Source organism: Sceloporus occidentalis, unplaced genomic scaffold (assembly GCF_023333645.1).
Source record: "Sceloporus occidentalis isolate IW3139 unplaced genomic scaffold, rSceOcc1.0.p SCAF_221, whole genome shotgun sequence".
In the NCBI taxonomy this organism is placed as follows: domain Eukaryota; kingdom Metazoa; phylum Chordata; class Lepidosauria; order Squamata; family Phrynosomatidae; genus Sceloporus; species Sceloporus occidentalis.
This window is the reverse complement of record NW_028317201.1, coordinates 1,257,898-1,282,634: the sequence shown is the minus strand read 5'-3', so window position 1 is coordinate 1,282,634 and position 24,737 is coordinate 1,257,898. Positions and strand designations below refer to the sequence as shown.

The 24,737-nt window shown below is 46.0% G+C and overlaps 1 protein-coding gene across 1 annotated transcript in view; it reads right to left on the bottom strand.

Moving 5' to 3' along the window:
- The window catches only part of LOC149277043 (regulatory-associated protein of mTOR-like), a 90,256-nt gene that overhangs the window by 13,588 nt on the left and 51,931 nt on the right, over positions 1–24,737 (bottom strand). The window contains exons 4-8 of the mRNA XM_089503127.1: positions 17,195–17,353; positions 14,278–14,424; positions 12,412–12,587; positions 9,190–9,249; positions 689–789 (exon numbers count right to left, since the gene is read on the bottom strand). Coding sequence (XP_089359253.1) covers positions 689–789; positions 9,190–9,249; positions 12,412–12,587; positions 14,278–14,424; positions 17,195–17,353 — 643 coding nt within the window. The remainder of the gene's footprint in view (positions 1–688; positions 790–9,189; positions 9,250–12,411; positions 12,588–14,277; positions 14,425–17,194; positions 17,354–24,737) is intronic.

The following is a 24,737-nucleotide window of genomic DNA, read 5'->3' as shown; positions in this document are numbered from 1 at the left end:
TTTGGGTAAATCTACACTCTTAGCGGTAACAGAACTGGCCAAAAACTAACGAAGATTGTAAGACTGCATTCTAAAACATAACTTTATAAAGAACCTTCTCCTAAAACCTTCACCCAAAAGGACAAGGGTCAGAAACGTAGGATGAAAGCTCCTCAGTATAGAGCAGCGGCTCCATGCCTGGTGTCTCTTTGGTGGCCCTACCACCAGCTTTCTTACGTTTCTGTTATTTAGAGAGGGACTTAATGGTCTACTATGAAGGAGAAGACTTTTCCTGCTCTCCAGCAATACGTTATAATGCTCAATCACATCAGTCACAAAGAACTTGGAAGGTCTCTAACCAGATGGGCACCTATCTCACAACCCATTCCTTTGGGGTTTTGGCACTTTAGGCCTGGTCACCACATCCCCCTCTGCAGCATCTACGGTTCATGCATTGGGATAGAGATGGACTTGCTAGAAGAAGGAGAATGATAGAAGAGGACACACACGTTAGAACTAATTGCTCTAGAAATCACGTCCGTCCTCGTGATTATTCCCGGAATTGCTGAACGTGCACTAAGAACAGGACCGTTTTTTTTTTTTTTTTAACAATTCTGCGCTATGCTGATGAGGTCTGAGAGCAGCAGGGGGAGTACGAGGACAGGCATTCGAGATGGCGGTGCCTGCAGGGCAGTTGGGATCACCGTACCTCTGGGCAGGACATTCCATGCTATGGTGTCTGTGATTGCAGTGAAGATCCAGTTCAGCTCTCCCAGAGGTGTCCTCCTGTCATTCAACCGGCCGGGAATCCTAGGAACATAATGAAGCAGGGGGAACCTTTTTGAGCATTTTTACCATACAACAGATATGCATAAAACGACATGTTTTCCATGACATTGAAGTGACCAATTTGGGGCTGGATTTTAAAATACAGTTGGATCTTCAGAAATATAAGTTCTGGCGCAAACTATTAAAAAAAGAAAAACCCTGGTGCAGTCACCATAGTAACCAATGGAATGTCCATGCTGACTGCTCCAATTCCCCCACCAGAACACGGATTGTAGGGCATCTCACGTTATAATAACTAAATAGTTTTTAATGCCCTGCTGATCAACCTTAAGTGTTACTTTGTATGAGCTGAAAACTAGACTCTGCTGTTCTCTGCTCTACAGAACTAATAAAACATTATGTGGCGATTACGTTCCCTCCACCAGGGCTTTTAACTCGGAGGGAGGTATATAAAAATAAGGAATACGTTATAAATCCAGCCCAGAGGGTGTATTACTTCCCCACTGTTAGGCTGTTTAGCTAACAGGGCTGTATAGATGTAAAAACACAACTGATAAAACACCAGCTTTCATGCCTTTTTCCCCCCCCAAAGCCACCGAAATACCAATTTTTTTTTTTTACCAGTACAGGCTGTACGGAGAAGAGAGCTGAGAATAACTAAGAACCCGGCAAAATATTGAAACTATGCTCCACTAGGTATCAGAAAGTCTTCACGGATGGGGGGGAAGCGCGCAGTCACTCAGGTATCGCTATTACAATATTTAGGTCCCTGGGGAAGCGTCAAAATGACACCGCGCTCTCTCGCCGCCCTAGGAAAAGGCTCTGATGTACAACGTCCCCTTGTGAGCATATAATGTGTCTTGCTTAAAGAATCAGAGTGTCAAGCATGCATCCCGATGAGCTACGATGGTGTCCTCATGTTCTCCTTGTCCTGGCGCTATCACACTACACGCTGGCCTTAATCATTCATGCTTCGCACATAAATAGACTCATTTAGTCTCGTTAGCCTTTTGACTGCCACTATTGCCAGCGATCAACGTATTCCCTGGAAAGCGAATAAGCCTCGGCTGCTTTATTTTCTGGACCCAAAGACATCTCAGAACCCATCGACTTCTCTTGGCTCTCACTTCTGATTGACTGTCCAACCTGTTACCCAGTGCGGAGTGCAGCCTGACCCCTCTGCTTTCCTTTAGGTGAATTGGTCATTTGAGCTTATAAAGTGAACCAAGAGCCTTAGCAGCGATACTTAAATGGCTTCAAACATATAAAATGACCCATTATTGGGAGACCAGCATGAGTTATGGGGGGACGCTCTCATCGCCCCATGCGGTTTGCTGGGACACTTCCGCCGGCTCTCTCATCAGCCCAAGAGAACACCCTACCATTTGTGATTCCCCAACATGGAGAGGCTAAAGGCAGCTTCGGGTAATTTCCCTGTCAGACCCACTAATTAGAGAACAAACCGCGGGTCCTCTTTTAAAGACAGTGGAGATGGTGAGTTACAAGTCCCCCGGTGGCAGCTCCAACGCACGGCGCCGGGAGGCAGCGGGGATCTCATAATTGATATTTCCGGCACGTAAGTCGGGAAAAGACGGGATGTTTCAGATGAGGGGGGATTTCCACCTTGCGCAACTACCCAGGCGGTTATTCTTCTGCAGGGAATGAATGCAGCAAAGAGCCAACGGGTAATGACTCACAGCTACATACATACACTGCAAGATATCTATTAACCCCTGCGGCCCTGAGAGGGTTAAAGTGGATTAAAGGTCTTCCGTTTGAGGTTTTTCGAGGAGTAGTTTAACACACATTTATTCAGCAGCACGGAACAAAAAAAGTGAAATAGCAGATTGTCCGGAAAAGATAACGTTTAGCGAAATAGAGAACGCTCGGACATATCACGGTGCAAGGGGGAAGATTTTAGAAGGAAGGGCTTCCAGTATGTTGTACCCCCGAGAAGGGATCTGCACATCTGCAAAAGCCGCCGGCGCACCAGCTTCTTTCTCTGCTACCAAGCGGCTGCGAAGGATTAATTAAAAAATGACATCATAAACAAAGAAAAGAAAAAACGCCATCATTCAGCCTGCCATGGAAATGACGGATCTCGAGCTGATGCAGCAGTCTGCGAGCCTGATGGTCCGGCTGTTCCAGCCTCGCCCCCCCCCCCCCCCCGGCCCTGTGTGTTTAATCAGAAATGAAGCCGTGTGCCCTGATCGACAGGTGGAATAATGCAGCTTCTGACATAATGCGTGCGGAGTGCAGCCTGCTAAGGGGAGATAGCAAAGACAAAAGCCGCGTGACGCTCTAAGTGTTAGCGAGTGCAAACCGTGACTCACCCCACGCAGAATGGATCTTTGTGTCTAAAAAAAGGGATCTTATATCAGAACACATTCTGCGTGTCATTTGCCATATCTCCAGAGAACAGCGCATGGGGATTGGCCGAGGGGGTACGTAGACCCTGGTATCTTGGATTATTATATATTCTTATCGTCGGTATGTTCAGCAAATGTACCCAAATAACGTCAGTCTCTGCCACGGTGACACATGGGTTCCGCTATACGGGGTAAGAAAAAAAAAAAGAATAATCCCAGAAAAACTACCAGAACAGCCATTACTCCCCCAAACCGGCAGAATGAAAACCACAGGCAAATATCCCCCCTGGCTCCCTGATTCTGTATTTGGCTCCTCAACAGTTGCAAATGTGGGCGCATATATATGACATCATATCCTGTAGCCTGTAGCAGTCTCTTGTGAAAAAGGAAAGTTTCTAATACTGTATTTTATGACAATCGGTCATTTTATATAGTGTAAAAAATATACGATATATCATTAACATATGATAATTACAAGGAATAACATAAAGCAGCTCATTCAGTATCATTCCTTATCTTGTGTATAAAAACTTTTTTGGTATCAATTCTAAAAGAACGTTGGAACACAAACAACGCAGTACAAGCCAAGCCCTGGCTCGCCGTTCGGGGAAAACCGATCAAGAGCATTTCTGGAAATAATCTTTTTCAACTCAGTCTCAGAAAAATATTTCCTGAAAGAAAAAAAAACAACCCGTAGGAGATAAATATTTTTGAGCATCCGACGCACTCTCCAGGATTTTAATCAGGGCGACCTTGTTGCTGCTGTGGCCAATGCCGATGATCCCGCTCATAATTTCCCCGTGTGATGGAGCAGGGCTGACGAAGCAGATGAATCACAAGCAAAGCTGCAATCCCAATTTGGGTTGCAGTTCCAACAGCTCACTATATATATATACCGTATTGGCTCGGATATAGGCCGCACTTTTTTCCCCCACTTTAAGTCTTTAAAGTGGGGGTGCGGCCTATATTCGGGGTCTAGCGCCCGACGCCCGGGACATGCAGTCCCGGGCGCCGGGCAGGCAGCGGGGTTAAGGATACAGATCCCCCGCAGCGGTGCAGGGGACCTGCATCCTACTCCCCGATACGCTCAGACAGCCTCCCCTGCCAGCACTTCCCACGGGGGGGGGGGTGCCGGCACGGGAGGTTGTCTAAGCGCATCGTGCGGTTGTCTAACCGCACGATGCGTTTTACCTCTGGCACATCCGGCACCGGAAGTTGTATACGCGTATTGCGTAGATGTCCCCCGCCGGCCTCGCAAGACACCCGGGAGTCAGCTCCGGTAAGTCGGGGGGCAGAGAAGGACAGTGGCAGCATATCTAGGGGGGGGGGACAGTGGCAGCATATCTCGGGGGGGGGGACGACAGTGGTAGCATATCTCGGGGAGGGAGGACAGTGACAGCATATCTCGGGGGGGCAGAGTGGCAGCATGTTTTTTTGGTGCTTTTTTAAAGAAAAAAACTTTTTCTTTAAAAAAGCACCAAACTTTTAGGGTGCGGCCTATATACGGGGGCGGCCTATATCCGAGCCAATACGGTATATATATACGGACTCAGCGTAATGCATAGTTAAATGTACGAGATGAATTCCAGGAGTTGTCGCTTCATAATCTATGCATTTTGCAGGGCTGCCGTAGCTTCCCTTGCTGTAGACGCTTACTGGGGTTGGCCCTTCATGATGCATAGTGAGACGTCCTTAAGCTCCTGATCACTGCATCTCCTCTCCCTAAGGCTCCCGATCCCTGCGTCTCCTCTCCCTGAGGCTCCCGATCCCCGCGTCTCCTCTCCCTGAGGCTCCCGATCCCCGCGTCTCCTCTCCCTGAGGCTCCCGATCCCCGCGTCTCCTCTCCCTGAGGCTCCCGATCCCCGCGTCTCCTCTCCCTAAGACTCCCGATCCCCGCGTCTCCTCTCCCTGAGGCTCCCGATCCCCGCGTCTCCTCTCCCTAAGACTCCCGATCCTCGCTTCTCCTCTCCCTAAGGCTCCCGATCCCCGCGTCTCCTCTCCCTAAGGCTCCCGATCACCGCGTCTCCTCTCCCTATGACTCCCGATCCCCGCGTCTCCTCTCCCTAAGGCTCCCGATCCCCGCGTCTCCTCTCCCTGAGGCTCCCGATCCCCGCGTCTCCTCTCCCTAAGGCTCCCGATCCTCGCGTCTCCTCTCCCTAAGGCTCCCGATCACCGCGTCTCCTCTCCCTATGACTCCCGATCCCCGCGTCTCCTCTCCCTAAGGCTCCCGATCCCCGCGTCTCCTCTCCCTGAGGCTCCCGATCCCCGCGTCTCCTCTCCCTAAGGCTCCCGATCCTCGCGTCTCCTCTCCCTAAGGCTCCCGATCCCCGCGTCTCCTCTCCCTAAGGCTCCCGATCACCGCGTCTCCTCTCCCTATGACTCCCGATCCCCGCGTCTCCTCTCCCTAAGGCTCCCGATCCTCGCGTCTCCTCTCCCTAAGGCTCCCGATCCTCGCGTCTCCTCTCCCTAAGGCTCCCGATCCCCGCGTCTCCTCTCCCTAAGGCTCCCGATCACCGCGTCTCCTCTCCCTATGACTCCCGATCCCCGCGTCTCCTCTCCCTAAGGCTCCCGATCCTCGCGTCTCCTCTCCCTAAGGCTCCCGATCCCCGCGTCTCCTCTCCCTAAGGCTCCCGATCACCGCGTCTCCTCTCCCTATGACTCCCGATCCCCGCGTCTCCTCTCCCTAAGGCTCCCGATCCTCGCGTCTCCTCTCCCTAAGGCTCCCGATCCCCGCGTCTCCTCTCCCTAAGGCTCCTGATCACTGCAAAGGTTGTTGAACAGGTATTTTATGGAAAGATCATTTAACAAAACTACTGAACTACCGCTACAGCCACGCTTGGTCCCCGAGGTCTTTAATTTCTGGGCTCCGATTCATCACAAAGTTCTTTGAAATATCCTTTTAAGATATTTCAATTTCAGATCAATAATCTCCAGGATGCAAGCGATGTGCGACTCCTACTACATGTCATTATCTATGGATTGGTTGTACAGTAACGGGGAAAAACACCATCGTTGCGGGTAAAGTCAAGGGCAGCTATAGGTTTTAAGGAGTTTTAGGCAGATCCAAGGAATATATAAAAAAAGTATCTTATCACGTAGGTCTAAAGAAGGACCTCCTGGGTCCATAAAAACTGACCCTGCATCTTGTTCTTTTAATACTCGAGCCCACCGGGAGGTTATCACAGAGTTATTATCCTGCCAGGAATGGAGATTAAAAGCATTTTCATACCTATTCCGGAGGGCAATGCCAGGCGGGCACAAAATTAATAAAGGAGCCCTTATTTTTTTTAGGGGGGAGTGTTGGAGGACATGATCAAATGCGACTGCCTCTCATTAATAAACATTTTCTTTCTTTGCATCGCTTTGTTCTAATGAGGCAGAATAGCCACCAGTCACACCGGCTTCTCTCTCTAATCAGCGGCTCCTGGGTGCATTTCTGATTCTGACGTATGAATGAGTTCTTCGCGAGTCGGCTTTGGGGCTTCCTTAAAGGCTTCTTCCTCAGCAGACGCGGCGAACGTAGAGTCTTCAAACAATTAAGAACATTTTTAATTTGAAAAGAGGACTCCTTCATTGCTACATTTTAAAGATACCGTTGGAATCCCTGCAGTCCCCGAGACAGCTCCGCACCGCAATAGAGAATATATCTTCCTCGATGTCTGATTCAGAAAACGGGAACATTGGATACAACAAGCTTCATAGCTTAAGTATCCTTTGGTGTGAAGGACATAGACACAAAGCGTTTTAAAAAAATCAAAGCTCTGGTGAAAGCAAATACCATTTTCGGGGTGAACGTAGAAAGGGCGACGGCAGAATGAAAAGCAAATGTATAGATCAAGAACGTTAAGCGAATGTTTTGTGTGCCTGATTTACGCCATGATATCCAAACCTAACCGCAGCTCTGGAACACCACTAACGATTTTAACCCGGGGCGCAACCTTGGAACATTTCCGTAACGGAGCCGTCAATACATTTCTTTGATCATCCCCAAAAATACGGTTCAACTTTTGCTGCACGGTGAAGAATCATTCAGCTCTGTGTTAAGGGACGGACTGTGGGATGTATTTGTCAGACTAACAAAGTGAATATTCAAAACCCCAAAACAATAATTTTATTACTAATTATACTAATTACTGAAGCCTAACGTATGACGCACGTGAATACAGGCAGTATAGCGTACAGACGTCTATACGCTCATCTCAGCAAGTCTTTCATCTTCTACCATATCACAAAACACGCCGCATTCCTTTTCACACGGATTCTGATCTATAATTTCCACCCCGCGTAATAGAACAGAATACATTAGCCTCTAACGTGATTTACATTATCCGTGTATCTGCAGTCAGCCCCCTCTCCTCTCTCTCTCTCTCGGTTTCTCTCCCCACTCTCTATGCAGCGGACAACTCTTTTAGATTTTTTCTTCATTCACATAATTATATTATTGGAGTTTAACAGCTCCGCGTGCGGCCGTGCCGAGCCCAGCGCTTTCCGAACTCCCCAAATAATCAAGAAAGCAGAACAATGCATGAAGAGGCTGAGCGGATGATCCGATTCCTAAAGAGAACAACCGCGGCTCCGAGCTCTAAACGCGCAGGCACCCGGCTACTAATGAGATTTAAAGGGAATCTATTACGAGAGAAATAGCAGCATTCCTCCTTCAGTGCCGTATCCCACTTAACGCGAGTACCAAGCATTCTGCAGCGAATTCTTGTTAATAAGCACTTTCTCAGCTAAGATAACCATTCCTGTACCCCCGACATTTTTTGCGTCCGTCGGAGATCCCTGAATTCCAGTATTATCCTGCTCTTATTGCACCGGGGTGTTTACCCATTGTCTGGAGTGCATGGACCAAGCATTATATATATATATAATATAATAATATATAAGCACTTTGATCTGAAACACCCGACATCCAATTCCTATTGAAACTTTTTTTACACCGGTAACAGCGATGGATCAGCTTGTTCTTCTGGGTAATCGGATCTCTTAGCTAAGCCCTAGAGCCCCGCGACCTGGACTAAACTCCCAAACAGGAAGGTGTGGGAGATGGCAACAAAAATGGAACAGCGAGCGGTCATCCTATTTCTTACAGTCCAGTCTATAAAAGGACCGAGGACTGATGGACGGCGACTAGATGGAGCCTAATGGGGCTGATATGCCTTTGTTTCCTATGTTTCCAATATAATATCGCTATGGAATCTGCTAGCGCTCTATAAATTTATATAATAGAGTTAAGGGGTTAACTTTCGATACGGACATGATGCAACCCCCCAAGCGGGCGTCCATGGTTCAGGGGTTAATGTGTTTATAATGGCTGCCTTGCATCAGAGGCTGAATAATTACTTGCGGTTCACGTGAATAAGTACACGAATGTTGCTAATTAATCTGAACCGCCTGTGTCTCTAAATCCAATTATCTTCTCCTGGTTGTCTTTATGCTTTGGGCAGCGAGGGGATCCTCTGGAACCTACGCCAGGAGAAGATGTACGGAGGTTAAAAAGACACCCATGTTTAGGCATCACATTTTGTAACAGCCGCTTGAGTACCGCTGAACTCAGACACACACAATGCCGCTGGTGGCTACAATTAGCCATTGTGTTCTGCCCGTGGTTTGAAGCAGGATAAGTAAAGTAAGCTGAAGTCATCCACAACCCCCTTCGAATCAGCAACTAAAAGCTGCAAGACCCTGCAGAAGAGCTGGGTGGCATTATACAGAGCTGCGGAGTTCATCATAGCCCATATAGGAGGCTGACCATTGCATTATATTTAAATTCATTGATTAGTTGGGAAAGGCGAGAGCATGGAGAGTGTAGAAGACTGTAAGGAAGGCAACTGAAAAGCACCAGTAACTTCTCCTGAAGACATTCATCAGCATGACACTACCTGTGGGACATCACTCATCAAGAGGAGAACCCTGTATGACCAGAGAAGGTACCGGAGCTGAAGATGCAGCAGAGTGAAGGACACAGTATGAGAGTTTGATGGTTTTATGAAGAGAGGACATGGATGAAAGACACACATCAAGGAAAACATGTTCTGATCAAACTACTTACTTCTCTATAAGATCCAGAGTGACGCCGGGGACCAACCGCACGCTTTTCTGCATGCAAAACCTGCAGGATGAGGAGAAACAGTCAGTATATCAGAGACTGACAGAGAGAACAGCGAGAACCCAAAGATACACAAACGTACAATAAATAACCTCCCCGTTCAAAACGCTAATACCCGCTTTTCACGTCTGGTCACAAGTGTGATTGGGTCTGATGGTTCTGGACATATTCTCTAAACTTTAACTGCCAAGGCTTTAAACCAAGCAAGACCCCGTCTCAAAGCAAGAGGGTCCTGGATTTGGCAATTACCAAGATAGTTTGCGGTATACGAGAACATCTTTGTATGGGTGTCACATGTAATTCTATCCTCTACAAGCGTGTGATATCGGTTTGGGAAAGTAGTGACCAATTCTGTGTGTCAAATAAAAGCACTTATAATGAACCAGCCGTGCCCTCCGCCTGTGGAGCTTGATGGAAGTAGGGGGTTAGAGAAGGAGCCCTAGGGGTATATCTGCTCCCAAATGGAACGCGAGCAATTTGGACCTGTTGTTAACGTCACGTTTTGTTGTCCTATTGAAAAACCGATTCCATGTTACATTTTATGGCGTGAACATCAGCTCACTAATTTCTCAGGACTATCTTCTTTGGAGTCCCCAGTCCCAGCTGGCCCCTACATACATACATAGATTGCACGCCTGCTATAAAAAGACGGACTGCTACCTAAGCCAACAAACTGTTGATTTTCAGCAGGGTCTTGGCGGTTGAAAACCTGGTTTAAAAAGGAATTAGCTGGTAAGGGCCGAAGTTAAAGGTCACCAGAGCCTCTCATTGCATTTTATCTAAGCAGGCACACCATGGGACATCAACCTAAGCCTACGTAATGGCCTCAAACATGGTGACCTGGTATCTTCTGTTTCATAAAACCAGCACTTGGACTACACTGTATGAAAAGCAGGACTTTTCTCAGACCAATAACCCCAGCACAGGATTCATTCACATAACGGCTGCAGATATCCTCTGCGTTGGGGTCACAGAGTACAATGTAAATATTATCTCATTTTCTCTCGATCTGCTTGGGCTCCAACCTTCTATTAGCACAATAAAAAAAAAACAAAAAAAAAACAGCACTTCTTCTCCGTCGGCTGTAATTAACGCCAGCGATTACATCTTCGCATTATGTAAATCAGCAGCGGGGAGAAGACGGTCCGGTTCCGAGCCGAGCTTCATTATCGCACACTGAGACGCGCTCGCCCTGAGATTTTGATCAATGGATTCCTGGCAGCTTTTTCATAGGTCTGAATAATACTTCCCGAAGCAGTGAAGTTATTGAGTATAATGCACATGAGCTTCCATATAAATCAGCCCCCGAGGTGAGGAAGAGATGTTTACTCGAGCTGATGGGTGTTTGATTAAGGCTGCGGCACAAGCTCCATTACGATGGACGGGCTACGTGTTACCGCTACCTGACTGGCTGTTACGCGGCCCGCTATGGATTTCATCTGCGCCGCAAATGAGGAGAGGAGGCGCCGTTAACCCTTCCGGTAAAATCCTCCTTCCGACTGACCGACCAACGGTTAACCCTTTCAGTAACCAAGGCTTTTTACCATTCACCCCTATTAAAAGCACATAGACCTGATACGTTAATTTATCAGATGTGGGCTTTCTTCTGGGTATTAAAATAGTTGAGAAAAAAAAAATCCTGCGTTTAATACAAAGTTTGGGAATTGTAAGAAAACAGCAGGGTTTTGACGGAAGGAATTTATTCTTTGAATGCTAGGTTTTGCATCAAAGGGTCGATACAAAACCCATAGGGGAAGGGGTCGGACTTGTCAAGAAGTGGTTAACAGGTTTCTACCACTCAGCCTTTGCACTGTAACCCCTTAACTGCCAGAAAGCCTATATATGTTAGCTGAAAAACCTACTTAACCAAGGGACGTCTGGCCCACCGGTGACAGGCCGTAATGTCTCATCACTATCAGCCGTTTAGACAGCTGTTGCCCAAGACAAAGCTCTGAACAGGTTAAATCGCTGCAGAGATACACGTCGAGAGGTTTGCAACGCAGTCAAGAGCGGGCAGAGATTTCTGGGTACGGCCTCATGACTTTCACACGACGATAATAATCAATGTTCTGAGTTCCAGGAGGGAAAAAAAAAAACCTCCTGTGATATTTTTTTTTCTTCCTTATTAAAACCTTACAAGCTCTAGCGTAAAGGGCAACAGGACAGAGTGGAGGGCAATTAATACTCTGAGGAGACCAGCGAGTGCCCAGGCTTCAGAATCCTCACCTACCGTACCCTGCGTCTGCAGAAACCGTATAACGATTGCATTGATCTGCAAACCAGCAGGGGTGCTGCAAGCGATTTGGGGGGATGGAGACCAGATGGAGGTCACTAAATGCTGATACGATGTTATGCAAACGGAGAGCATCAATGTCAGAGGAGAAGCGCTTTACTGTGATGGCGATGATGCCGAAGCATGGATAATAAACCCGGTTATGATGCAATGAATTCGATCGGCTGTCACATCGCAGAACTAAACACTGTATGATTTAAACAGACCTGCGTTATTATTACGCATGACTGACAGCCCTCTCGCCAGGCTCTTATGACCGCAGACGAAGAATACGTTCGCCGTGCTAAAGATTTGTGACATTTATTATTCCTGGTGAACCGCGAAATTTAAAGCGGACGCCATGAGTGAAAACAGAAAGATTTAGGGTTTTTTGTAAGCAGTGTCATCCGCTGTATTGTTCTGCGCAGTCATTTCCAGAAAGCAGAAGAATTACGGACAGAAAGTGATCCTGATGGAATCCTGGTAAAAAGATGTCTTATTTGTAAAACTGTTTCTCATAAATAACCCCATTAAAGTTGCGAAACATACAATGGGTTATTAAGGCTATTATTTTGCAGGTGGGGGGTTTGGGCGATACATCCATAGGTTGAGGGTTTTATTTATCACATGACCTGTTTTGTTAGACTAGGTCCAAGACCTGCGATAGGTAATAACAGGGCGGTAAGATAAAGCCTCTTATCTGCAGATGTTGATATAATCTGTAACTGTGTACAAATGAAGCGGGAATGCAGACGATTTGATGAATGTGGCCCTAAATGTGTTAACTTGGTGTGATCTGCGCACTATCTTGCTTTGCGAGAGTGTCCCGTATGGCCCTGTCCAATGTTGACCCTTTTGGCCACGTGCAGAGCAAGAGAGATGCCCGTACTCACCATCGTAGGGCAATCTTGATAGGGGTGGTAAGACAAGAGGTGAAGAGGTCGGCTGGAAGGTCGGGGTTCATGGGCAGCAGCTCGGTGGTATCACATGCAGCCAGCTGGATGCAGTTCTTCATAGAGGGTGGCAATGGCATCTGGGCCAGTGGGTGGCTGGGGTTAATGGCTGCGACCTGCAAAAGGCAATGCGTGTTGGAGTTAACGGCCTCAACAAGTAAAACCACTAGAGAATATGGGGAATAAACCAGTGTACAGCGCAGAGTAAATGGGCAATAGACTAAGAACACCTGGCACGCACTCCATCGCGCTCACACATCTCCTACTCTGAAACCATAAACCACTCATAGGTTATGAAGATCGGATGTGATCTTCCATTTATTGGAGTAGAAAGTCCACCGTGATCACCTGGTACGTGGCTGGCTGAGTTTAAAGGGACATACAGACCGACACCCGCAGGCTTTCTGATCACCGTACAGATGGAAGGGGTAGGTGTGAAATGCAGTTTCAGACTGCAGGGGCAGCTACGCCAGTCTCTACTACTCCCTGCGAGATTCCTCAGGTTCTTGCACCAAGAATTACTTTGTGGCTGCCTTTCTCCTGACCTTATTAATATCCTCTTCTGAAATTAGATGTTTGTTTTGAAACTGAGCAAGATTATAATCATTTGGATGTTTTCGGTGCCAATTATTGCTGAGCAGAATGCAATTTGGGTCTTTGGAAATGCTGTTCGTAGCAGCTAAGAAATAAATGAGCCGTCCTCTATAGTCTCAGAGCTCATAATTAGGAATCGCCCAGCAAAATGCTTGCTGCTCAATACATATTTATGGTTACATTCCAAGAAGATACAACAGCGGAGGGGGTGGGGAAGGACGGACGGACGGATGGAGTTCTGGTCCATGGCAGGGAAGATGGAGCACACAGAGATCCTTTCATCCAAAAAACGGTTTAAATTCTGCACAAGAAACTTATTTGGGACATCTTTCTCGCATAAATTAAATGATTTTCTCTCACCTGCAGCTCTTGATGAGTCCCCAGACCTTCTTCTTTCTCCCCTTATACTCCCTTTACTACCCACGTCCTCGCTTCTAATGTGTATCCGCTCACATGGCCTCTTCTCTTAAGTGGAGTGTGAGAATGAATGTGCCCATTACCTGCACTGAAATGCTCTTAACATACTCTCTGTAAAGCAGACCAGCACCACGATGATCCTTTTCCCATCTTATAATTCACCATTATGATCGGCCTCTCCTTTTAATTATTACCAGCCTCCGCTTAGCCACTCGGAGCAGCCTCCTCATTCACAGAAAGAGTGCATGAATGAATGTCACGACTCCAGGATACGAGATCATTACGTGACTGTCCACTAATGGATTACAAACTCTTAAAAAAGGGCTGATCAGGAATAAAATATTTTTCCTCTCCATGAGTACTTAAAAGCTTTGAGTCCTAGAAAGCGGAACACTCCATTATAGATCGTTCCGGCCTCCAGTGTTAAATGCTTAGAACATGTACTTCTGAGGTTTCCAAGAACCGATACAAATATTCTAGACACATCATTGTGCTTTAATTCACAAAAGTGACATAATGTTATTCTAACACACTCTGGTGTAAAATCATCTTTTAGGTGGAACGGCCCTTAGAAGGATGATAACCTCACAAAGGAACATCAAACCTTCTCCTGAAAATGTCACCCCCATAAGGAGTTGCTTGAGGTTTACTGAAGTCACACAGATTCTGGAAACTAAAGCCCATTTTACATTGGATACCTTCCAGGGCATGTTTGAGATATCAGACAGTTCTGTATTGGGTACAATGGCTCTTCCCCCCCCCCCCAGTGTCTCCCCAAACAGCCCGTTCTCTTACCTCCAGCTCCTGTTCTCTCTGTAGGGCAAACTGCTTGAAGGACTTGACGATGAGCCCAGCGTTGGAGCAGTCGTACACGAAGATGGACGGGCTTCCCATCCAGGTCTGCAGGTCGTATATCGAGAGGGGGATATACTGGGTGTAATTCTAAAATACAAGAGAGTATAAATTAGGAGCTTGTCCGGCCAAACAGGCAGCTCACTGAAACTCGGCCTTTTACCCTTTAAAGAGATCTCTCATGTCTTCTATGACTTCTTATCAAGAACTGGTGATAGCTACTTATGTAACCGAGCGCGTAACTTTAGAGAATGCATTTTGTTTACGTAGGTTAATTTTTAAACTTTAGATTTCTTGCTGTTTCTATACACGTTATTGTTACTTTTGGGCCAGTAGAACCCTGCGATCCCCTCATACCCAACAAACATTCTGAGGTCCCAGAGAAGAGGGGCATCAGGAGAGGAAAGAGGGGCAGAGGGATTCCGTGGCCGCATACTATTATTAAAATGTCATAATCAGAGGTAATATTTCTATCTTAATATAAGCCTCAAGGATTTCTCCAACCTCTACCTGGTTAATTATTCCTCCCTTTTCCATGTGTGAGAACGACACAAGCATCACACATTTAAAAGTGATCACCTTTTGCTAAGAAGCTTTCAGATGGATATAGTTAGAGGCCGGATCACACACACGTTATCGGCTCCAACTTGCACTTCTCATGTAAAAATAAAATGTCTCCGGGGCGCTACTAACAAACGGAGCGCTCGTGTCTCATACGAAATCTCTAGATCTCTAAACGTGCCTGGGATTGTTATAATGCTATCCAGGACATAAGACAAGGCAGATAAGGTACAGCTGGATCGCTGTTACATGCCATCAGATGCTATTTTATACCAACCACATATCCCTTTTTTGGAGGGACAGTCCCAAATCTCTCTCATTCCTTCGGAACGTTTGCCGGCTATTAGTATCACAATATTCTACAGCCTGAATGACGATGTGTATAAAAACAGCAGAAAACGTGTTATAAATTAAATTATGTAAATAAAATACATTCGTCCTTCTCTAAAAGCCTTTCTCCTTTACATTAATGGTTATCAATAAGTCACAAAGTCACATAAATGTCTTGCGGTGCCTAAGGAAATAGTTTGAATCTTTGAATTGTTGGAGGTTTGTGAACAATTAGCGGTAAGAAAAAAAAAAAACCATCCAATGCTATCTGCAAGACCCGACTACATTAACACGGCACAATTTCATTTCAAAGCGGGGGCCGAACTAACCGCAGGTAAAAACAATAGACTACGTATCCTTAGGACGTCATACTCGGTGCCAAGCAGTTCTTCTCCAGCATTCTAAATACGTTCCAACCAATCAGTCGCCCATCGGCACGTCCTGTAAGACCGTGGTACAGATAACAATCACCCAAATACCGCGATTACCGGTGCCAGTAGGCTGTGGGCTGGGGTATAATAACCGGCCCCTTGCGGGAAAGCGGCGCCAGTATTTACTGCAATCCATGCGGCGATGCTGCAAACCCACCCGGGAAATCAGAGAGCGGGGAGACCGTGAGAGATCGCAGCTCGGGGGCCGAGGCTGGATAAAGTAGGATTTTCTCGGGCCGGGAAAAGCAAACAGAGGAACAAACTTTCAGACAAATTGCATTCTTTATATTGGGTTAAGGAACATACGCGGCAGCAAATCTCGCCTAGATGTAATCGCCAGCAAACGGGCAAAAAAAATAAATAAGTATGGTTTTTGCTCTTCTTAATCTGAGGATTAGCCTAAATCCGGGTGCGATTTCTACGTATTCACATTGGCCGGAAAAAAAGGCGACACAAAGTTTCTCTGTTTAGTGATTTCCAGGTCCCACACTTCACAAAACACGACATAAATAAATCTGGCAATAAGACGCTGAGAACATCTTATCCTTTTGCCATTAAATTGGGATCAAAGCCAAAGCCCTCCTGGAACCGCGTGATTAAAACGAGGCGTTGGTCCTCACCGTATGTTAAATACCCGCCATCCGAAAACATGCTAAAATAACGGAAAAGGTGGTTCCAGGTAACAGAGGGTTAAACGTATGCATTTGTGTCATTCAAGGAACGCTGGCGACTTAAGGAAATACTGATTAAGCGGAGTGATTAAGGCAGGTGTTCTCTGTGCTCGTTAATGTAACGCGCTGAAGTGGTTCGCTGCCCGCAGCTCCCGCTCGCAGGTAAAAGCTCTGCCAAAAACCCTCGCTGCACGCCTGGCTGGAAACCCTTCATTATTAATGACTCCACAGATGCTACAGATGGAGAAGCCACGATCAGTAATCACTCAGCGCGTTCCACGGCTTAGCGGACGGGGATATGTCTTTTGAAAAAGCATCCCTCATAAAGCGACACATCGCTAGCTGTTGGTATGTACGCCGCGCGTTTGTGTGATATACATTCATTGTCCGGGGCACAGAACGCCGCTTGCAGTCCCAGTTAATGTCCCGTTTAAACGGATGTGATGTAGTGCTCCATGGGGTGGGGCCCGGTGACATCATTCTGCCACCAATGTCTAGTGAGTGGAGCTGCCCATGACATCATACTTAACACACAGAAAGAAGGCGACACTAAGACATTAGGATCGGTGCATCCTTCCCACTTGTTGGTTCCATATCTACACAATAAAAGGTTGGTCATGCTATGACTGTATAGGTTGAGGGTTATTTTACTTTAGTATTAGTAAATGTTTTAGATGAACATTTATAGCCTAAACGATAGTAAAAACGATGTCATCTATGGAGCCTCATTTTCCAGTACGTGAAGTGCCTTCATAGACTAATCCACCGACATTTTCCCTGCAAAGAATGCCAGAGACCCTGTTAACTCGGTTACCACCCCAACAAGTAGTCAGTAGGATGCTCCGTTGGGTGGGCTTCATTACATACCTTGTTGAAGACCCAGATCTCGCCGTTGACTGTGGGACGTGGAACACCATGCCCATTATAATGGAACAAAACTCGCTCTTCTTTTGCGTTGCGTCTCAAGGACGTGCACAGCTTCTTCACCTCGTCCACTGTTGGATCTAGACTTTGCTTGTACCTCGCCTGAAACACAAAAGAAAAAAAGGAAAACTAGTATTTATGAACAATGTATGAAGATGCAGCATCAGCAAAACAGGGCTGCTTAGAGATCTCCCCACCGCGCCATTTGTAAACTTTCAGCACAGTCCCATGACTTTGAACCTCACTTTTTGGACATCCCCTGGTTTTATTTTGACAGCAACAAAAAAGGCACCATGGAAATCTACAGACATGTTGTTCAGGACTTTATTTTGTTTAGGAAAAAAAACAAGTCCACAGTCACGTTACTCAAAGTACCTGCCAACAGGTCGTCCCCCAGTGTGTTAAATTGGCAGAACACAGAGACTAATTTGTTATACTCCATTACTCACCTGGAAAGTCACGCACGACACCAACTTAATACGTTTATGCAAAACAACCACCCAAAATATATATTTATTTTGTTAATGCCCCCCTCCCCCATTTAGGCTGCAGTAAACCCCCCCAACAAAATAGCATTTTAGCCGATATAATAAAAACCTAGAACAAGAATTTGATCGCACGGCATCACGATTAATATTAAACGATACAAAGTGCGCAAGGAAAGAAGTGACTTTATTGGCGGGGGTGCAAAGCACCAGATGCGTTAGACTAACCATTACAGAAGCGCTATATATCTTCATTCATACGCTACACTCGCTAAATTAAAGAAACGAAGAAAGAAAAAAAAAAAGGAAAAAAACTTAAAATTTACTGCAAAGGACAGTCTGCAGGGAATCGTCACAAATTGCACATATAAAATGTTATTGAGTAACCGAATTAGCATAATAGAGAGCTCTTGCCTATACGCTTTGCAGCTTTTGCTAGCCTCATTCGCGGCTACGTGCGAGAATGAAATGTAATATCCCTCTGGCCCACATTCATTACTCGAGTTGTTCTTGTGCTGTGTTAAGTCTGAAAGTACTGCTCTCGACGAGTCGAAGGGATGGGAAACGAAGCAGTGTGGCTTAAAGATGCCGTTCCACTTAGACAAAACATTAATTGCATGCTCCAGTATGCTGAGCGAATAGAAATATACACTTTATTTAAGTTTGTTTGGGAAGCTTTTTTCAATATCTATAGAAACAACCTATCAGCGCCTGCTTTTGTGCAACATGACAAAATACGTAAAAAATTATGAATGGTACTCCGTAAAACCCGGTTACTGAATGAGAAAGACTGTAAAGGAGATAAAGACTGGCTCTTATAATGCCAAGCAATCAACAGAAAATGGAATTTGCACGCTTGAGTAAGGCCGTCTAGAATGCGCACGCATGGTCTCTACTGGTTTTCTGATGGAACTCATCATTTATTTTACTTCCCCTTGTTCGTAAACTGTTTTATTGGCAGCGATGGCCGTGCCCATCGAATGATCCATGAAGCATGCGCGTAATACTGTGCATTTCATCCACGTCAAAGGACGAAGCGAGGGAGACCAGCTTGACAAAAATAAAAGTTTAGAAGGATTATCGGAGAACAGATGAGGAGCAGATGTTTGCAGCTCATGGAGCCCTCGTAAGACCAGAGGTTGTGGGTGTTGCAGAACACACGACTAACGTGTTGCGTACGCGGTGTACCAGACGGATGTCACGTAAAGGACTCTGCTGATTAATCAGCCATCAATAGCTTTGTTTTTTTTACAAATCAGAAAACACCCACTTGACCCTCAAAAATGAAGCCAGAAATGTCACTGTTTGTTAACACGCTGTTCCGGAGCACAAAGCGTAGCGAGAAGAAAGCTCGGAACGTCTGATGTCACTGGAGAAAGGAACAGAATACAAATCAGCTCTGGGGTATTCACTGATATTTATAATTTAGTGATTTGAAAGACACGCCTAAATCCATTCAAACTCTTATAGCTTTTGTTTGTTTGCTATTCAATGTAATGTCATTGTTCTGGAGATAAGAATTCTAAACAAGGGAGTGTTTTATCCTGAAGGTTCCATTTTCAAAAGCGTCACAGCCGGCTGGCAACCCAGGTTCTTTTAGAATCCATCTGGGTAGGGTAGAAGTTGGAGGACATCCATATTGTTACCTGCAACCCAGTCTGAGATTCATGCGCACCACGGTGCCTTATTGCACGCGAGATCTCTGCGGAGGAACCTCTGAAGGATGAATGATGGGCCAAAATAGGGTGATCTAGTACCTTTAGCTTTACAAATGTAGCCTCCGGTTCCTGTAGTTCCCTCCAGTCTCGCGGCTCCCGCCCTTATCAGGGCTGCTTTACCCATTCAACGGCAATCAGCCACTTAAAAAAGAGAGAGAACTTAATGGGGAGAAATAATCACAAAGATCAGGAGCACGTGACATATTCCTGAAATTAATTCGTTTTGAATACAAATATATTGCTTACTTATATCTCTAACCACAGTTACAAAGAATTTAGTGTATAAAAGTGTGAGTTTTAGGATTAGGGAACAATTATAGATTCCCTTTACCCAGCCAGAGCCACTAATATACATTTCCTCATTCCCACATTTTACCCCTCAAGAGGCAGAAAAGGCTGTTTATCGGGAATGATCAAAACGGCAGCTTTTAATTTTCAAGGGCACATGGGCTTTGTAATAAAGTGGTTGCACAAACACTTCACGTTCTGAAATGTGCATGTATTAGCTTGTGGCGAAGAACAAAGTGAGGACGAATCGATACAGAAGAAGAAGAAGAAGAAAGGAATAGGGAGGAGGGAGCGTGATGAAGAGATTGTCTGATGAGGTCAGCGCTCCTCTGGTGCAAAAAAAACCAAAGCGTTTCAATGCTCAGGGACCTGGGGTCCAACTGATGCATGTGGACCACAAGAGGACCCAGCTGGCCAACAAACATAAAACAGGGCTGTAACGCCTGAGAAAGCAGGTTACATATCTGACGAGCCAAGCTCAGCGCAGAAACCAGCGGCTGTGTGACTGCAGCACGGAGCGGGGTTTGCATCTACTCTCCCAGCAGAAGAAAACACATCGATCTCCAAGGCTTTCCCTGCCGCTAGCATTTCATACTACCTTGTCTGACCCTGCACTGAAATCCATGCATTTAAAGACACCCAAGGAATAAAAGAACAGCTTCAAAATGTTGCTGTTATTGGTTTGTTGTAGAACCTTTTGAGAACTTTGGGTACGCATAAAGACCAGTTTGCATATTATACTTGGATTGCTGTCATTTCAGAAGAAATTTTTCCGGGGAATGATGGCAATTTTTATTTCTCCAGCTTCCTTCAGACGACTGATAACCCATGTCTTATTGCTTGCGGTTTGGGTAACTGATGGAAGAATCTACCGTTGTTGTCCCAACACAGAGGGGCACATACTGGGCTAATGGACTGGCTCAAGGGCCAACGCCAATAATGTTGCTGTAAAATATGAACATATGGATTTTCACTCCTGGCTACCCAGTTGAACAACCACACTTTAGACTATCGATACGTGTGTAGCTACATATAGAATGTAGCAAGTAAAGGGTATCCTTATGTAGAGGTGGGTAATCCAATAGAAGTGTAGACTGCACCCCCCCATATCTTGGACAGCACAGGGCCGCCCACTGACAATAAGAGCACAGAGCCCCCCGCTGACAGTGAGAGCACAGAGCCCCCTGCTGACAGTGACTGTGAGGTCAGCTTGGCTTCCACTGGCAAAATGCCCCGTTTCATGAGTTTTCTATTGGGTCGAGACAATGGGTCTTCGGCTCATCATCTCAGTGTCGGCACCCAACTCTGCTGCCATTTTCGATCCTGCTGCGGTGGAAAAGACACTTCAAGTGTCAATAATGAACCCAGCCACCAGGGTAAAAGCACCGTGATCCCAGTTCTGGAGCCTGAGTGCAAGTACATACTAATCTAGTTTTAGTGAAGAACCGAACCGAGTATGTGTGACATTATTTCCGATTAGACCACGAAGCAGGGTAAGATCAGTGCGGGGAAAGAATGAGAAAGAAGAGTCCTCTTCCCACCCAAGCAATCATTAGCAAATGAACGTGAAGTTGTTCTTAATATACCCGACTTGGATTGTTGAGAGGTGTAGACCAACAGCAGAAGATGATGCACAGATTCTCATCAACTCGGAATGATGACAATAGAGCCCCGTGTAGTCAACCGTACCGGCGTCTCCCTCCGACAATTCCCGCGCAGCATAATCTCAGCGTTTAGAGTGTTTAGAACAAACAGCCTTTGCTTAAATGGCATTTCTTTGTAAGGTGCGGATCCCGCCATACAATAGAAGCTCAGACAAAAAGTCCCATCGGCAGATATAATCATCTCGCCTATTATATTGCAGCGTGCAGCTGTTGTGGCGGTTCCCAGCCATGAATGAATTACATTACTGTCTTTTACCAAACACTCAGACACAAGACGCTGCTCGGATCGGAGTTACCAAATCCCCCTTTTTCCCCTTCAGCTATATAAACTATCTACATTCGGTGCCTGAAACCAATGCGCAATAATCAGCAACTTACCGGGACAGAGATAACTGAACAGGGAGGAACAATCATGCAGATCCTGGAACAGGAAGCTAGAACAGCTTCTCCGATATACTAGATTATAATAACTTTAAATTTTTGATCTGAGTGACTTTGACACGAGCCAAATCGTGAAGGCAAGACGACTCGGTCAGAGCATCTCTTGTGGAGTGTTCACGCTCTGCGGGGGTCCAAGAAAGGAAAAGCGGTGACCTGGTGACAGGGTCATGGGGAGCCGAGGCTTATTGATGCCCGTGGGGGGCGATGTCTGGACCGTGTGGTCAAATCAAACATACGAGCTGCTGGAGCTCAAATTGCTGAAAAAGCGACTGCTGATTCTGATAGAAAGGAGTCAGAACACACAGAGCATCGCAGTTTGCTGCGTATGACCAGTCAGGGAGCCCATGCTGACCCCTGTCCACTGCCGAAAGCGCCTATAATGGGCACGCGAGCAGAAGAACCGGACCACGGAGCGATGGGAGAAGGCGGCCGGTCTGATGAGTCCCGTTTTCTTTTACATCACGTGGATGGCCGGGTGAGTCGCTTACCTGGAGAACACGCGGCACCCGGATGCATCCACGGGGGCCGCACCATGCAATTTACAGGACTGACAGGATCTGCTGCTAACATCGGTGCCTGATACCACAGCACAGCTTCAGAGGTCTAGTGGAGTCCATGCCTTGACGGGTCAAAAGGGGGACCTACACAATATTAGGCAGGCGGTCATAATGTTATGGATATATCTATTATATATCTGTTTATTTAGAGTAATGAACTGTAAAATGTAAGATTTGGGAAAAGCGGCAGCGTGGCTTTAAATGTATATTAAGAATTTAACGATTCTTGTATGATTCATAATATTCAAAAGTGAGGACATCTATTAGCCTGCATTCCTAAAGATTATTTCATTCAGAGCAGATTTAATCCTGGTAATTATATTCTAGTAAGGATCCGCTCTGCACATACATTGCGGAGATGAGACGGCTGTTCATTAACTGGTAACGTAATAGAATTTGTTTAGTGCCTTTGAGGCTAGAGATGGGAAATCATGGCCGCGAGCGAACAGATAGATAATTCTGTCCAGTATCTTCGTATGACGCAGAGCGAGCTCCGGATCCCTCGCTGACAACTTCTCACCTCTGCGTAACTCCGGCTCCCCAACTCCATGCCCCCCCATCTTATTCAGGCAAAACATACAGTCTGTATCGCGGCTAAGCTGCCGAGCCGGCAAAACAAACATTGCAAAGGTTTGTATGGCAATTAGGGTACGGCGTAGTGAACTGCTGTGTCTGCGTCTAATTACGCCTCCAGAGCGCTCCCCCCTCTCCCCTTTATTCTCAATTATTCTACAGCTAAAGAGATTTGTAACAGAGTAACACTTGCAAATTAATCCGGACCTCGTCTGCTGTAAGGCAGGCGTGTCGGATAAAACGGGCCACGGATTGCATCAAAGGCGCATCAAGAGCTCTGTAACCAAGGCCACGGCTAAAGCGAAACGCGTGTTAACCCATTCACAGCTCAGCATGCGCCTAAAAGAACAGGAGCGCTTCTCGCCGCTATTATTCCTATAATCCATGTTGTTAATGATTTTTTAAAATGTAAAAAATTGACCCTTGAAATGACGATTGTCCGCCGTCTACAAGAAATCCGCCATTTAGAAGCCGCCATCTTCCAGGAGGTCACGGATTTTAGCGAAACGCGCGTGGAGCAGAACGCACCTCTATTGTAATTAAAAGAAAGAACGCTCAGGAAAACATTTTGTGCAAGAACCGGTTTTCTTCTGTTGTGAATGATATAAATTCACGAGCACGGGAAACACGAGGCGCACAACACATACGATACGCTAGGCGCACGTCTGTTCTGGGGGCTGCATTGTAATGAGGGTTGGAGTGTTGGAGGTTAATCTTTCAATTTACAGAGGTGAGCGGAGAGGCAGATTGTGTGGGAGACCGAGGATTAGCTCCCCAAAGCAGTAGAAAGATTAGGAAAGGGGGCTTTGGGGGGCTGCATGCGTCAGTCTGCCCCCTTTCTTTAAGGTGTCATTTTATTTCCGCGGATCGCCTGCTCTCCTCTCCGCCTAATAAATCACTTTCTTTGAAATACTTTATTTATTTTTTTTTAAACATATTTTTCTTTACTTAACACAATTATCTGCCACACTTTGCATTTTAGGGTAAGTCTTTCAAGCCCTTTACAGAAGTCAAGACGGATTCTGCTGTCCCATTCTATGTTTCTATTCTTTACCTATAGGGGAAAAATTCCAGGATCCGCAGTCCTCGGACTGGTTTCATTTGCTTTTCATTTCTTAAGAAATAAAACCTTTATAAAGCCATAAAAGCCCGAGAGAGAAATGGGTCTTTTGTTGGGCAACATAAAAAAAAAATGTCAATTTAAAAGAGCTTTCGGCACCTCAGAGGTCTTTTAATCAGATGTAGCGTCATTTGAGTCCTCAAGAAACTTTAAAACGAAAGTTAACAGATTAAACGTGCCATGAAATGGAGAGCAAGTGTCGCAAGAACCAGGGCTGGAAGATCCAACACATGCCGCATATTTCAATAACACAATTTGATTCACACTCGTTGTTGTGGATCAGTCACGAAGACTACGCACAGCAGGAGTTCGGTGGAAACGTTATTCATGAGACTCCTCCAGTAGGGATTTCAGCCACCGGTGAGACCATCGTTCTTCTTGTGGAGTAAAAGCTGGAAGCCACAGGTCCCTTCTTGAACCAGGTGGTTATTCTGGTTGTCTTTTGATCTATGAAAGCATCAACGAAGATGTATAGCCAGGAAGTACTGAGTGACTGGTGTGTCTAGGAGACACCTCAGGGTCTTATTCACTAAAGAATGAGCTGAACATATCAACTCCATGACGTTAACGCACATTACCAATAGTCAAGCCTAGTGAGCTTCTCCTGTAACATGAGATAAACTGGCAAACGTTAGCAAGA